The sequence below is a fragment of the Misgurnus anguillicaudatus genome, chromosome 9, assembly GCF_027580225.2.
Source record: "Misgurnus anguillicaudatus chromosome 9, ASM2758022v2, whole genome shotgun sequence".
Classification (NCBI taxonomy): domain Eukaryota; kingdom Metazoa; phylum Chordata; class Actinopteri; order Cypriniformes; family Cobitidae; genus Misgurnus; species Misgurnus anguillicaudatus.
The window spans coordinates 26,747,656-26,762,290 of record NC_073345.2 but is presented as its reverse complement, the minus strand read 5'-3'; the positions used below and the strand labels follow the sequence as shown (position 1 = coordinate 26,762,290).

General features: G+C 38.1%; 2 protein-coding genes across 3 annotated transcripts in view; one reads left to right on the top strand and one right to left on the bottom strand.

Annotated features, from left to right (window-relative positions):
• Nucleotides 1-10,839, bottom strand: part of niban2a (niban apoptosis regulator 2a) — a 35,820-nt gene extending 24,981 nt beyond the window's left edge. The window contains exons 1-5 of the mRNA XM_073871380.1: nt 10,522-10,839; nt 3,636-3,766; nt 1,256-1,381; nt 989-1,097; nt 675-842 (exon numbers count right to left, since the gene is read on the bottom strand). Coding sequence (XP_073727481.1) covers nt 675-842; nt 989-1,097; nt 1,256-1,381; nt 3,636-3,766; nt 10,522-10,576 — 589 coding nt within the window. The 5' untranslated portion in view covers nt 10,577-10,839. The remainder of the gene's footprint in view (nt 1-674; nt 843-988; nt 1,098-1,255; nt 1,382-3,635; nt 3,767-10,521) is intronic.
• A 1,516-nt stretch (nt 10,840-12,355) lies between these two features.
• stxbp1a (syntaxin binding protein 1a) overlaps nt 12,356-14,635 on the top strand; it is a 37,037-nt gene continuing 34,757 nt past the window's right edge. For both annotated transcript variants that reach the window (XM_073871379.1, XM_073871378.1), the window contains exon 1: nt 12,356-12,513. In XM_073871379.1, coding sequence (XP_073727480.1) covers nt 12,477-12,513 — 37 coding nt within the window. In that variant the 5' untranslated portion in view covers nt 12,356-12,476. The remainder of the gene's footprint in view (nt 12,514-14,635) is intronic.

Below are 14,635 nucleotides of genomic sequence, written 5' to 3'. Positions count from 1 at the left end.
CCTAATTCGATAAAAAAAATGGCTTGTGCGGTGGATGTGATATTTGTAAACCTACCGACATCAGTCAACGTGATATTTGGAGTGACTTATCACAAGAGGAACGACTATGTTTTAGTCGCATATAATCGTTTAGTGGAAACGCCATTATTTTTACAAAAGTAAAAAAAGCATAAGTTTTGCGCAAAAATGTAATCGAAATGCAGCTAAGAGATTCATTTTTAAACAACATATTAGCTTAATTTTGAAAAACATTATATGACTTCCTAAAAGACAATACGAAAAATTAAAAATGTCATAAAAAACAAACAGTTGAAATGTCAAAGTCTTCCACACCTTTAAGTCATTTGAATGGCATTCAACATTTCATGCTGTGACAGAAACACATTTTCGACACACAAACACACACCCTGTTTGGTGATGTGAAATATGTCAGTGACAGATAAGACGAGTGATTCAAAAAGGTGGAGATGATAACATAATACCGTGAATATTTTTTAAAAGGCATGCAAAGATTTCTGAACGCATGGATTGTGTTGAAACATAGTGACAAAATAATGTGCGAATGAACAAAAAGGCTGTTACTTTAAACCTAAACCAGACATGCATGAAGGGAAACGGACGTGACGTAAATCTATAAACAGTATGTTTTTTTGGTCTTTGTGATTGTGACAGACCGTTGTTGGTGTGTCTAACACAATCCTGGAAGACGGCATGCCACTTCTGCTGTTCTTTTTCCGTCATGACGCAGAAGTAGTGATGGCGGGCGTACGGGTGCCACAGGATGAGGGGATACTGTGTAGGACACTTTAGAAATTGTGCAGTGCCACCTTTGGCCTTGGCATCTAAAGCAACACACCAGACAATACACGGCGTTCAAGATACACACATGCAGGGAACGGATCACAAATGACCAAATTACACTTAAATTCAATGAAATGACTACTAAACTGGTTTAGTTTTATAACTATAAGACATTTTCATTTCTCACCACTCGGGCTGTTGTTAAGGAGTCCCAAGTATTCCTCCATAGAGGTCAAGGCTCTGTACCCGGCACAATTAATAGTCCCTTTACTCTGGATACCTCGATCATATGCTGCAGAAAAAAAAGTGTAAAGCCATTTTGTTTAGAAACACCACAACAAAGTTAGTTTCAAAAATTCAAAATTAAAATTCCAGGCCTCAAGCATGTTTCGCTTTTGTTTATGTTTAATTATCAAAGCCGGGCGTGTTTGTATGTGCGTTTCACACTTACTGCCTTGCTCTCGTACAAGCTGATGTTGTAAGTGTCGCCCACATACAAAAACCGACTCCTCCATTTCTTGCTCTCCTCCAGATAGTTAAAGAGACCTCCAGAAAAGATGGACTTGTTCTTCAGAGGGTCCTGCGGAGGAATGAACACTTGTTTTACGAAATGAAAGCATGACAAATAAAACAATTTAGACCCACGTGAAACATTCCCAATAGCTTGGAATAACACAAATACTTGAAAGCGATTTAAAAAAAAAATGGGTGGTACATAAAAGACATTCAGCTACTATTATGTATACAGTCAAGACCACAACTTTGTGTGGTTTGATATTTAACGTTGGTGAGCTTTGAACACAGTTAATCGGTTAATCTTTAAAAGATCAAATATTAATAAACACACACACATATTTTCAGATCCGTCTTGGCTAACAACAATAGAGGAACTTCAAAAGCGAACGTGCACTATTCTTAAGCCAAGTCGAAACCTATTTTGTGCCCGAGATCTTGGTTTGTTTCACTGTGTTTATTACTGTATAGGCCTTCGTTACAGTTATTTAACTTGTGAAATGAGTTTCATTTCCTCTTTGATGAATTTGCGGCAATAAGCATGACTGCACAAAGCTTTCGATATTAAGAGGGAAACGGTCTTGTGTAGAAGACCGAAAAAGACTTTAGACATATAGCTATCAAGTAAAGTAATTATTTGTGACCCTGGACCACAAAATCAGCCATAAGGGTCAATTCTGAAATCTGAGGCTGCAAAAAAATAAACATTGAGAAAATGGCTTTTGAAATTGCCCAAATGAAGAAGTTTTTAGCAACACATAATACTAATGATATATATATATTATTTAACACAATTACTCAGTGTCTTTAAAACATGCATTTTCATTAACCGTTTTATTAAGCTAGTGTTACAACAGCCTAAACGTGTCAAAGCAGTGGTGCCTTCGAAGTGCCTTACAAACACATCGGTCCAGCAACACGCAATTTATACTTTAATTGCAAAATAATTGTTTTACCTCAATATTCTTGTTTTGAATTTTTATTTGATTTTTACCGTTTTGGAATCCATTCAGCCGATCTCTGGGTCTTGCTATACTACTTTTACCGTGGATTCACACCAGCCGTGTTTGAGGTGTCAAATTCGCGTCTACCGTGTCTAGTTTGCCACTTAAACATTTTGAGTTTACTCACTTCATTCGCGCGTGAAATTCTAGTCATCGAGACTTTCACGCGGAAATTCACGTCATGAGAGGGGCTCTGCGACTCTGCTCGCTTCCTGTAATCACGTAACTAGTAGAGCAAGCTCCTGATGGTTGACGCGGCGCATTTTTCCGCCAAAGTTCACATTTTTCAACTCTCGCGTTTCCCACGGCAACGCTCAATTCGCGCTAGACGCGCAAATGAGGCGGATTCGCATATACCGCGACGCGCTAAACGCCTCATTAGCGCCGAGAGACCTCCAGGTACACTTCTTCACATTGACTTAACATTGAAATCACTCTCGCTTGACGCCTCTACCGCGGCTGGTGTGAACGCAGCATTAGCATAGCTTAGCATAATCCTCGAATCTGATTAAACCATTAGCATCACGCTCAAAAATAACCAAAGAGTTTCACTATTTTTCCTATTTAAAACTTGACTCTTCTGTAGTTACATCGTGTACTAAGACCGACAGAAAATTAAAAGAAAATTGCAATTTTCCAGACAAATAGTCCACTTAGTAACTATCAATAACAAGGGACTATCTTTGGCTGCTGTGTAAAATCATTGCATCTCCTGCAGCCATGTTACAGCAGCAAAGTCCTTGATTATTACGCCAGAATGAGAGTATAGTTCCTAGTCATATCTGCTTAGAAAATCGCAACTTTTAATTTTCTGTCGATCTTAGTACACAATGTAACTACAGAAGAGTCAAGTTTTAAATAGGAAAAGTATCCAAACTCTTTGGTTATTTTTTAGCGTGATGCTAATGGTCTAATCAGATTCAATTGATTATGCTAAGCTATCCTAAAAGTGGTACCGCCAGACCCGGAGATCAGCTGAATGGATTCCAAAATGGTAAAAATCAAATGTTTAACTCTAGGGGAGCTGGAAAATGAGCATATTTTCAAAAAATGTGGAGTGTTACTTTAATTGCACATTGAACTTTACTTTTTACTTAATATATTTATGATTTTTGGAATAAAAAAATCTATAATTTTGACCCATACAACGAATTTTTGGCTATTTCTACATATATATCTGTGCTACTTATGACTGTTTTTGTGCTCCAGGGTGACATAATCTTGTGGTGACATTTCCACTTCATACTCTTTTACAATGTTGACATCTTGATGTTTTCTTGGACCTCTAGAGATGACAAATTGGTTGAAAATGTGTACCTTTCTGTGTAATAGTTGCGTCTGTGGGGTCCCACCACCTTCGATCTCAAATCGTACGCTGTTGAAGAGAGCCACGGCATACTGCTCTTCGTAAACCTTGCCAAACTCCTTCATCACGGCCCTGGTATGGGCTGGTTGAAACAAGAGACATGGGAATGTTAGATTTTTATGAACCACACCACAGAAAAATCACTTTATAGCTGCTTAACAAATCACTGCCTTTATGTGTTAATGGCCTATAGTACTGAAGTCAGTACAAACACTTAAAAAGCACAAAATATTAATACGGTCATAAACCGGTTTAGTTAGTCTGAGTCATTTGATTGTGAATTGTTACCGATAGCAATCAAGCAAACTAACAGTAACATACTGTTAAAACCCACACTCTCGCACTGCCAAACAATACAATCAACTGTAACCCGATCCAAAATTTTTACTTGGCTAGTACTAGTGTGTGAAATAAAATGGCTTATGGTCTACTGCCAACCCTTCATCATCAGTCTGTGTGTGTATTTGTGTTTTAGAAAGGCATTCAAAGGAGTCGCTAAAGTCTTAGTTTGCACATTCTGCCGACAGTGTGGTCACCAGTACATCAACACTCATGCGGAAAAATGAGACGGGCTTCACGCAAAAGCACTGCGGGTGGTTGTTATGTGGGTGATACAGGGTTTTGAGTGGTTGTGAGGTGGCTGGTCAAGTCCAAACAACCCACATCCAGGTGGTCTCTTGACATGGGTCAAGTCCCTGCTTCAATGGAAGTCTATGAGATCACTGCCCTCCCCATACCTCCCATACATCCTCCTATTGCTTTGTAATGAAGAAAGAAAGCAAACCTGTAGTCTTTTGAAGGCATTGTGGAAACAAGAAAGTGCTATGAAGAAAATGTGTTTATAGAGAGAAATTTAATATAGGAAAAAAATGATAAGAGGCCATCACATTTGAATACCACATTTAAATCGTCTTGCGGTCTAGTTTTACTGCAAAGGGATGTCCACATCATTTAACATTTAAAAGTACAGCTAAAACATAAAAACCCTCTCATTATGTTCCCTCAATGGATCAAGCAAAATACAGTACACGGGTGTACATGTGACCCTGTTTGTGAAATGAACAAATCCAGGCTAAAGTCTAAAAATTCTACTAGGAGAAAGTTTGATTTTTATCATTGATTTTACATTCGTTTTAATCTTTGACATGACTTTACTCAGTCAATATTAAAGATATCAAGATTATAATTTTACAGAATGTGCTACATTTCATATTTCAGTGATCTGTATCTTTAATAGGGGTGCAAAAAAAAAACACATCAACATGTGAGGAGCGTGATGTTTTGTTTGGCAAACGATTATATCGGCTATATGGATTCCCCCAAAATAAGAAATGGGAAACAATATCGATATTTTAAATATAAAAATCATACACAATTCATGACAGTTGTTTCATTTGGAGTTTATGTCCCAACCACTAGATAGCATTCTTCTTATCTCTGAACTTAAACAGTGACAGGAAGTACTAGCATAGGGGCATGACATATTTTTGCTGAGGTTTGCATATGGTGGTGTGTTCTTAATGAAAGCTTGGCTAAAATGATATCCTATTATATAATATCCCAATATATTGTTTAAGGGTATCACGATTTCGATTTTAAATCAAAATCGATAGAAATTAAGTCACAACTTGAACTTCGAATTAAAAATGGAATCGTCGATGCTGCCAAGCCCCCATGTCACGGCCGGTCGGCTTGCCAAGCGGGAAAAAAAACATATGTTGAGTGCCGCGAGTCAACCTCCTCTAACTTGGCTAGCTACAGCCAGTTAAAGATAGCATGGCAGATGCAGGAGACACCACGCGAGCTGCTCTTTACATGGGAAACAAACAAACAGCAAGCGCCTCCAGCCCTTAGCTGAACTCAATTAGAACAGAGCAAAATAAGTAAAAATTGAGAATCGAATCGCGACCTTAGAATCGGAAATGCAATCAAATTGAGGATTTGGAGAATCGTGACACCCCTAACTGCAATGATAAGTATCGTAAGACTTGCCGATACACAGCCCTAATCTTTAAGAGACTAACAGGGTCTCTAGTCATCTGGCCTTTATTGAGTTTTAGGGTACATGAGCTATATCAGAGAAAAAGTTGCTATGCAAAAGTCAGAGAAGGTAGAAACAGGAAGGCAAACCAAGAACGGAAAAGAACAAAGGCCATATCTAAGATCGTGACATCATCTCACGTGAATTAAAAGTACAAAACTCTTAACAGTACAGTACACATGGCTTTCTGGGTATTCCGGTTTACTGCATCGTATAATAAAACACAACATAAGAGGAGAGCTTAGCATTCCAACACATTTATTGTAAACAAAACTTTTTCTATGGAAATATTTAAGCAAAATCGAAATCAACACTAAAAACTCCACCTCTTAGGCATCCCTTACTTCTTACAGGTGACATATAATGAAAACCTGACTTTTTCCATGTTTAAGTCAGGGTTCCCACACCTAAGTTAACTTCAAATTCATGGACCTTTCAAGGACTTTCCAGGTCTAATACCTTCAAATTCAAGGACTAAATGTGGGGACACATTTCAAGTGAGAGCAAGGGTACATTGTGTTACCTTTTAAGAACTTGCGCTGCGTCACTGCGGTGACACTTTGGGGATGCCTCAAGGGGCAAGTGCGTCTAAATGTGTATATCAAATTCAACCGGTGATGAGGCTAAACGACAAAGACATGGTGACGCGGGAGCCGGGAAGTATATCGCTATCTGAAATATTGCCAAAGACAGCATTACAGAGACGCAGGAAAAATGGCAAGGGAGACACAGCGTCTGGTTCCCTTCTTAGGGAACAACAGTTACATACGTAACCCAAGATGTTTTCATGTGTCAAACACAACTATGTAAAAAACATTTTGGTATGAATCAACATTCGCATACAGAAGATATAAGCATTTAAAGTGAACAGTTTAGCACGTGTGATGAAAAGGCTAGAAATTTTAGGATATTATCCTACACTACACAGGGAATAATATAGATTTTTCCCAGAAAACTTCTTGCATAAAATGATTCAAGCACTTTAATGACCTGTATCTATGCATGCATATTTTCAAAAACTTCCCAGGGCCTTGAGTTTTTTCCCCCAGATTCACAAACTTTCAAGGATTTCAAGAACCGGTGGGAACCCTGTTAAGTGCAATAATTGGGTCCCCAGTGTTTCTATTAACATAGAAAATGTAAAAAAGAAAAACCCAGTAACTTAGTTTTGGTAAACCATTCGCTGCAATGATGCGAAAAAATAGCTCATTGAAATTTGGCTCCTCTTGTGATGTCAGAAGGGGATAATAGCACCCCTTAATCTGCACTATCCAAACACAGCACTAACATTTAGTGCAGAGATCAGCTCATTTGCATTTAAGGGACACACCCAAAAAGGTCAGTCTAGGTCAATAACATTAAAAGTCATTGGCTCTGAAAAAACTCTTCCTGTAACTCAACTCAAAGAGCATTGCGTTAGATTCGGTTCCTTGGTTCCAAGGAACACATACTGATAAAATATATAACTTGAATGGACTGTAAGTTGCTTCGGATTAAAGCATTTACCGAAATAAATGTTAACATAACAGTAAACTACATTTGTGGTACTTCTATAATATTGGAGCTTCACAGACTGATGTACTGCCACTGTATGGGAATCAGAAACAATAACAGGTTTGGACCGGATGCGGAAAGACAGCAAATTCATTTTTGGCTGAACTATTTCTTTAAGCACTCCATCAGATTTACAGCCTCGTTACGGGACATTTTCACATGAAAAGCATGTTATTGTGTTTGCGTGAATGCGGCAGTCGATGCGTCTGTCAGGAAGGCCATTCTTTAACAGCCCCACTATTGTATTAAACTAGAATAACTTGTAGTCTCAGTTTGCCTTGTCGAAGTGCTCACTGTTGCACAGTATCCATTCCCATGTTTATGTACAGAAACACTTTTTTGACGCTCAATTGGCACACAGACCGAAACAGTTGGGTGGCTGGGTGGGTTAACTAGAAACTTCTATAAATGCCTACAAAAAGCTTAAGACTGAATCCAGCATATGGGCGTTTATCTCTGATCACATCTTAAGATGGGCTCAACTTCAAGGTAGGAAAAACATAAGGGACACCTGCCAAACTAAGTATTACAAGGAAAGACTTAAGACACAAACAGGTGTGCAAGAGACCGTTTTATCAGATCTGACAGTATAAAGGAAAGAACTGACAAAAGCCACATAGGATAGTAAACAGTCATTTAGTAGACCTATTTTGGTCAGGCAGTCATTTATTCATTTAACCCTTTAAGGTACTCAAAACTACACCTTTCCATGTATCAATGCGACAAGACCCATCAAAATCTGAGACTTTGGTGGGACTTGAACCCATAATCTTTGAATGACCCTAATATTGCACCACATTGAACAAAAAGCTGACAATGGCCAATCATATATGCAAAGTCAGCAGATTAGTCTTACTGTCCATAAAAATGAGGAAACAGACAGACAGACAGAAAGTACGAGAGCATGAGGACACCTTGAGAAGACACTGCCTTCATCTTTCGAAACATGTCCATACCTGCTCTCACTCCTTCAGCAACGTGTTGCTCTAACAGTCAAATATTTCACAAGGGAGGTCAAAATATTGAGGAATTTTCAGCATTTAAAACGCCAAACCTTCTGACCTCCTATACATCTACCACAAGCATCTTCACAACCGCCCTAAGCTCCAGAATACACAACCACCCACACAGACTCTCCCTTTATTAATTTCGAACCGGGAGTGGATTTTAAGTTGTCATCCCTCAGGGCTGAGTCACCAGACAAGTTCAGCATTTTTGGAGCGTGGGGTCCGACACAATCCACTTGCATTAAAACGCTTCTGAGAAACCAACTCAGAATGAGATCATGAAAAGTCTCATGAAGTGGCAACCCTTCAACGGACATAAATCTGACTGTGACTGATACTTCAAACACAACAACAACAACGAAACCTGTATTTGTTAACCAGTCTCAACTTGATCCAAGAGTATCTGTGTGTTGTTCATTTTGAATTTCCAATCAAATTGTCTTCCCTGAATTCTGGGATGCAATTTCTGTTTCCCAAAACATAGAGTTGTCGTCATATATTGACTAAATTTAGTCTCTATATAATACATATATATAAACCGTTTTATAGATTACAATCATAAGAAGATTACACTCATCTTGAAAATATCTCAAACTGAAACAGGCTTTTCAACAACAGAAAATTACTCTGAGGAACGCTTGAGCTATATTTGTCAAGTAATTTTTTTCGTCTAGAAATACTTTCTACGATTGACACGAGGAAATAAAGCCACAGCTCCAAAACCCTGTAACCACCGTTGACGTCACAAATTATGGGTTGGAAACATTTCGTTTTCCACCTCTTGGCACGGTATAATTCGGAATGTCTAGGAAAACTCCAAAAGGCTGATGAAACAAAAGTGAACTTTGTCTTACAAAATTGTGGGATTGTGCATGTCTCTCATCTAACATAAAGATGCCCAAAAGAGAAACAAACATACAGTGCTTGTTTTAGGAGCTTGTATCTTCAGGTAAAAGACAATTATTAGTTGTCTACTAAAAGCCAAAATTGCTTTTAAAAGAAGCTTAAAACAAAAAGCATAACATGGATATATGCTTTAATCCAAAGCGATTTATAGTGCAGTACAAATTATACATTTTACCAGTATGCATTTTTCCTTATGATCTTATGACAGGGCTTAAGACTAGTCCCATACTAATTTTTAATGTTAGTGTTGCCTTGACAAAAAAAAAATGCTCTGATAAAATTAAAATATATCAGTGCGAGTGTTGTGTCTGAAGATGCACACCAGTAATGTTTATTTATAAAGTATGCTTTTAAAAATGACTTAAACATCCTAATTTAACTAAGGCATAGTCTTGGCTTAAACTAATCCATGTCCGGGAAACCGCCCCTATATTTGTAAGGTTAGTCTATTGAGAGCGAGAGACACAAAAACAAACTAAGTTAAGTGCAGCTGACAAACTTGGGTTTCGCCAGAGGGTTAAACAAACATTTAAGTGGCATGAGAATAAGTACATTCAAAGCAGTACGATATCAAAGTGATGCCAGATAAGCGTTACTCCACATTCCATTAAAACCAGTTCACTTAAACCTGAAAGTCTAACGTGTGCACAACTTCACTGGGCCCTGCGCATACCGATCAGCGTATGACATCGCAATCTCGCGAGAGCAATTTTAGAGTTGCGCTTTCGGTTGGCTCTCGCGATACTTTAATATCACACGCTAATGTTCAGTGCGGCGCCCAGAAAGTCACACACCCACACTAGATGTTTTAGGGGCGTTTGTGAATAAAGTTCATTTTTTGGCCAACGCGTCATGTACACATTTTTTCGACCGGTGCACCTTACTGTATCAGGTGACAATGTATCTGGTTGAAATTACTCTGCTCCAATATTAAATATTTTTAAAACCCGGATAAAAGCGTCTGTTTGTAAATATCATTGCGCTTCTGAAAGCCAGAACGCGTACAAACACATTTTGTATCAAACCTTTTACGTTACCAAGAATAAAATGATAACTTATAATGAATTGGGGTTGTTGTCTTACATGCGTTTCAACAAAACAATACCGATTAAACACACATAAAAGGTGTTTAAAGTACTGCTGTTAGTACGGCACAGTAAATCCCAAAAATATACATGTGTAAAGTAAAAGTTGGGTAAACATTTTTGGCGGACTGATTACCATTTGTAAAACCAAAGCTTTACTACAAATATCATGGTAAATGTGGTTACTATGCTGTACTACAAATAAAACATAAAAAAGGTTAATTTTCGTAATCTCGTGTCTCACCTGTAATCATCTCCCGTTTGCCCTCGTCCAGGTTGGAGGAAATCACATCACCCATGATGGCGAGTGAGTTAAACGTGGATCACAGTGGAAACTTCTTCGAGATGTGAAACTTAGAAAAACGCTGGGTAAGTTAACGCTGGAGAAATGTGTCCCTTGCGTCTAAGAAAAGCCTCTCCATCAGACCGGTGATAATGTCAGCATGCTGTCCTCTTTCAGCACTGACAAGAGATTATAAAACGACAGTCGCAAACCCCTGCACTTTCTTATTCGTGACGCCCTGCGAGTGAGAAACCGATCATTTTAAGTTCCCCAGTCAAATGAGTGACAGTCAAGAGGGTGTGGTTTACATAGCCCGACACTATGACACACCCAAACTCTCGGTGTATTTTTAATCACAGTTCACTTTAGAGAGTCGAATATGATCTAGAAAATGTTTGACATAAATAGCTTTTATGCTTGTTTAGAGAAAATCCCGTTTTAGATTGATAAAAATCTTTGATTTCGTTTGAATCAAGTTTTGCTGAGATTTATAGTCCCGCTATTTAATTCTTATACTTCACAAATTTTGCAAATAAGAGGCTTGTTTGACTTCATGCGGCGCCGCAAAAACCGACAGCCGGATGACGTCGAAGTACCGCGAGAGCAAGACGAAATTAGACATCGTATGATTTCTCTAATCGTTCTCGCGGTACTTTGACGTCACCCGGCTGTCGGTTCTTGTTGAACAAGCCTAATGTTTTGGAGATATTTTTTATTTTGTTTTGTGGGATTTTTATTTTTGATGTTTAATACTTTTTAGGCTTTCATTTTTATGAAATAATACTAAAGTTAGTTCATTTGCATACAGAATTGGAATTCGTCTTTCTCGTTTATTTATCACCAGTCGATATTTCATATAAAATAAAAAAATATGTAATACAAAATATAAAACTTCCTTCTCTTTATTTTAGCAAAAGAGACCAAATGATGAAGTCAGAAAAAGAAATGCATTTTAATAACCCTATAGTTTAATATAATTTAATATGGTATAATTTCTACAAACTTTACTAATAAGTACACATTTCATATGCTATGTTCTACATAAATGCTTTAAAACAAAAGATCGTAATAATCAAAAATAATATTATTTTATACAAATTTAAATGGCATGATATTTAAATTGTATTATATGAGAACATAGCATTTAAGTTTAGACCTGTACCGCCGCCTAGTGGACATATTGGGCAAATGACTAATGCTGCGTTCCAGACAACTCGGATTTAGGATATTTCCCTACATCAAAACCAGAAATAACGTCTGGATAAAGTACCATTAAAACATGAATGTTACAAATAATTTAGTGACAGTAAAACATTGAGAGTGTTTAGTAACATTAAAGAGCGCCGTTCCAAACATTATTTCCGGGTTGAGGTGGGAAATATCGTAAATCCGAGTTGTGTGGAACGCAGCATTAATGCTGCATTACACCCAGCGTTTATCATCATCACACTGACAAGACTGAAATATGAAACATTATATTTGGTCATTTATTTAAGATTTGTAATTAAAATCAATAATATGAATTACAATTGCTTTGTTTTACTACACACTACAGCAAAACGGTTATAGTGACATTAAAATTACATGCGAATTATTATTATTATTATTTATTTTTTTCCCAGATGACTATTAACTTGTGGTGTTGACATTCAGAAAAAAATCATGGATAAAGAATGGATATTTTAAGATCACTAATCATTGTTCACCGTAGTTTGAAAATCAATGGGAAATCTGCGGCGTCTGCGCGCTTGACAAATACGCAGAATATAAGGGCGCTCGGTCGGTAGTAGCAATAGGGAGGGGCAAATCTCCGCAGTCGGCTGCTGTGTGAGGTGCGCACCATCTAGCTGCCAGAGACAGTCAGGAGGAGAGAGAGAGGAAAAGATACAGCACACGGGCGAACACTCAGGAGCATCATGGCACCAATTGGATTAAAGGCGGTCGTTGGCGAAAGTAAGATCATGTTAATCATCAACTACAAAAATTTCGTAGTCTTGCTTTCAGGTTTATTCAAATGTGCGTGGTGTTTTATTGTAGGCCCATTGCATGCTTCCTTACTGTTCGTTTGCGTTGGTTCCCCCTGGATGCGGCTGGTTGTTACCCTGCCATTGTGCTGTACGGCGAGGACATGGCTCTCGGGGACGCGCCGTTGCGGATGCGCATAGTGCATGAGTCGAATACGACAGAAATGCGTTTTTATCCCAAATGCATTTTTGGATTTTAGTCACTAACATGTAGCATGAAATCAGACCACCCCAATAAGGTTTATTACTGCTGTTAAGATGGTCCAATACAGGAACGCCCTTATTCTGCACGTAGGACATGGATATGATTTGAATTACGCATAACTGTTTCGACAGAAAACTGCGATTTTATTGTATCAGATTGATATTAATGACTAATGAGGATAGATTTGAAAAGATGATTGTATAACTCCACCTGCTAAATTTAAAGATGCATCTAATGTATGCTTTTTGGCAAAGCCTCACCCCTGTGATTGATCGTCAGTGTAATATATTACATTGCGTAAAACTCCAGCCGGTGATCTGATGTGCACAGGAAGTAGCAATAGTTTTAACATGAACGCAGCTGGGTTGCATCCTTGTGAATGTCCAGATGGATGGTTAAATGGCGGAGTGATTCATGTTAGTGGTAATGAGAGCACCGAATGCGCATCATTCACTTGTGAAGCTGTAATTTCCGCTTTCCATGTTTGTCTTGTCATGCATAAAACATACTGGCCGGTTTTAACAGAAAGATCATTTTAGGGACAGAATAGTGTTTAGGAAATATCAGATTGTTGGTGGTTTAAGATGCTTTCATTTTAGATAGGCCTACATTTTTTTTATTAATGCGGCACGATACTTAAGTGTCTTCTGTACGGTTGTTCAAACATAAATGTCGGGCCTCGTATGCTTATAATTTGATATAAAAATGCTAAACAATGTTTTATATATTATTAATAATAACATGTGTCACAAATAATAATAATTTATTATTATTCGTTTTTACATACATCTTGAAAAAACCGCATTAAACACTCTCTATTTTTATTTTCGTAATTTTGTAACATGTCAGTCACCACTAAAGAAACATGAAAAACGTCACTGATTTTGTAATGGACAGTTGCATTGTCCAGTGTAAATGAGAGGTAAAGACTGTGTGCACACACGTGTGTGCTCTATATTGACTGAAATCTGATCGTTACATCGATGAAAAGACACAACTGCTGTGAGCACCTGCTCTCAATCCTCTGCTCTTAACACGGCATGATGGATTGCTTTTGGTGTGGTTTAATGCGCTTTCTGTGTAGATGCTGGTTATTGTGTTTTTAGATCCAGAGATCCAGTACCATCACACAGATCCAAACACGGTACAGAGCAAAGCGATAGGAGATAGTGATGTTTCAGGATAATATAATACTGGTCTGGACAAATATGCATCCTTGCATAAATGTATGGATCTGGATAGATTTCGACTGTCTTTCGAATGATTGATCCACTTTCTTGAATTGAGTTTAGGCCTGTGTGAGTTTAGGCCCCCCACTCACTCAATTTTTTCCACTTGAAATTAAATAGAACTTGGAATGACTAGACTTTGCTACTAAAATAGGCAACAAAATAAGAAAAATGTTGATGTTTGCTTGTTTTAGCTTATTTTAATGCTTGTTTCGTCCAATTTTTAATCATTATAAGTCATCTTGAGGCCCCCTTGGAAATCTGCTGATGCCCCCTTGTGGGCCCCGGCCCTCTGGTTGGAAACCACTGCTTTAGGCAATACCAAAGTCCTTTAAGGCCAGCGTTTCTCAAAGTGTGGGGAGGGCCAAACGGGACGTGACAAACTGGAGGGCGAGACAAACGGGAGGAAATTTTGTCATGTTTGTGATCTCTATTAATAGGCTGTAGCGGGTATTAAAGTTAAAAATGGATATGTTTGTTACACAGAGTGAAAAGAAGCAGAGAAAACCAAGATAGACAGTGGACCTAATCCAGTGTTTCTTAAACTTTTTCGGCATGCACAGCGTTTACCCTTGTGTACGGTGACCCCCACTTCTGCCCTTCATGGCCCCCCAAAG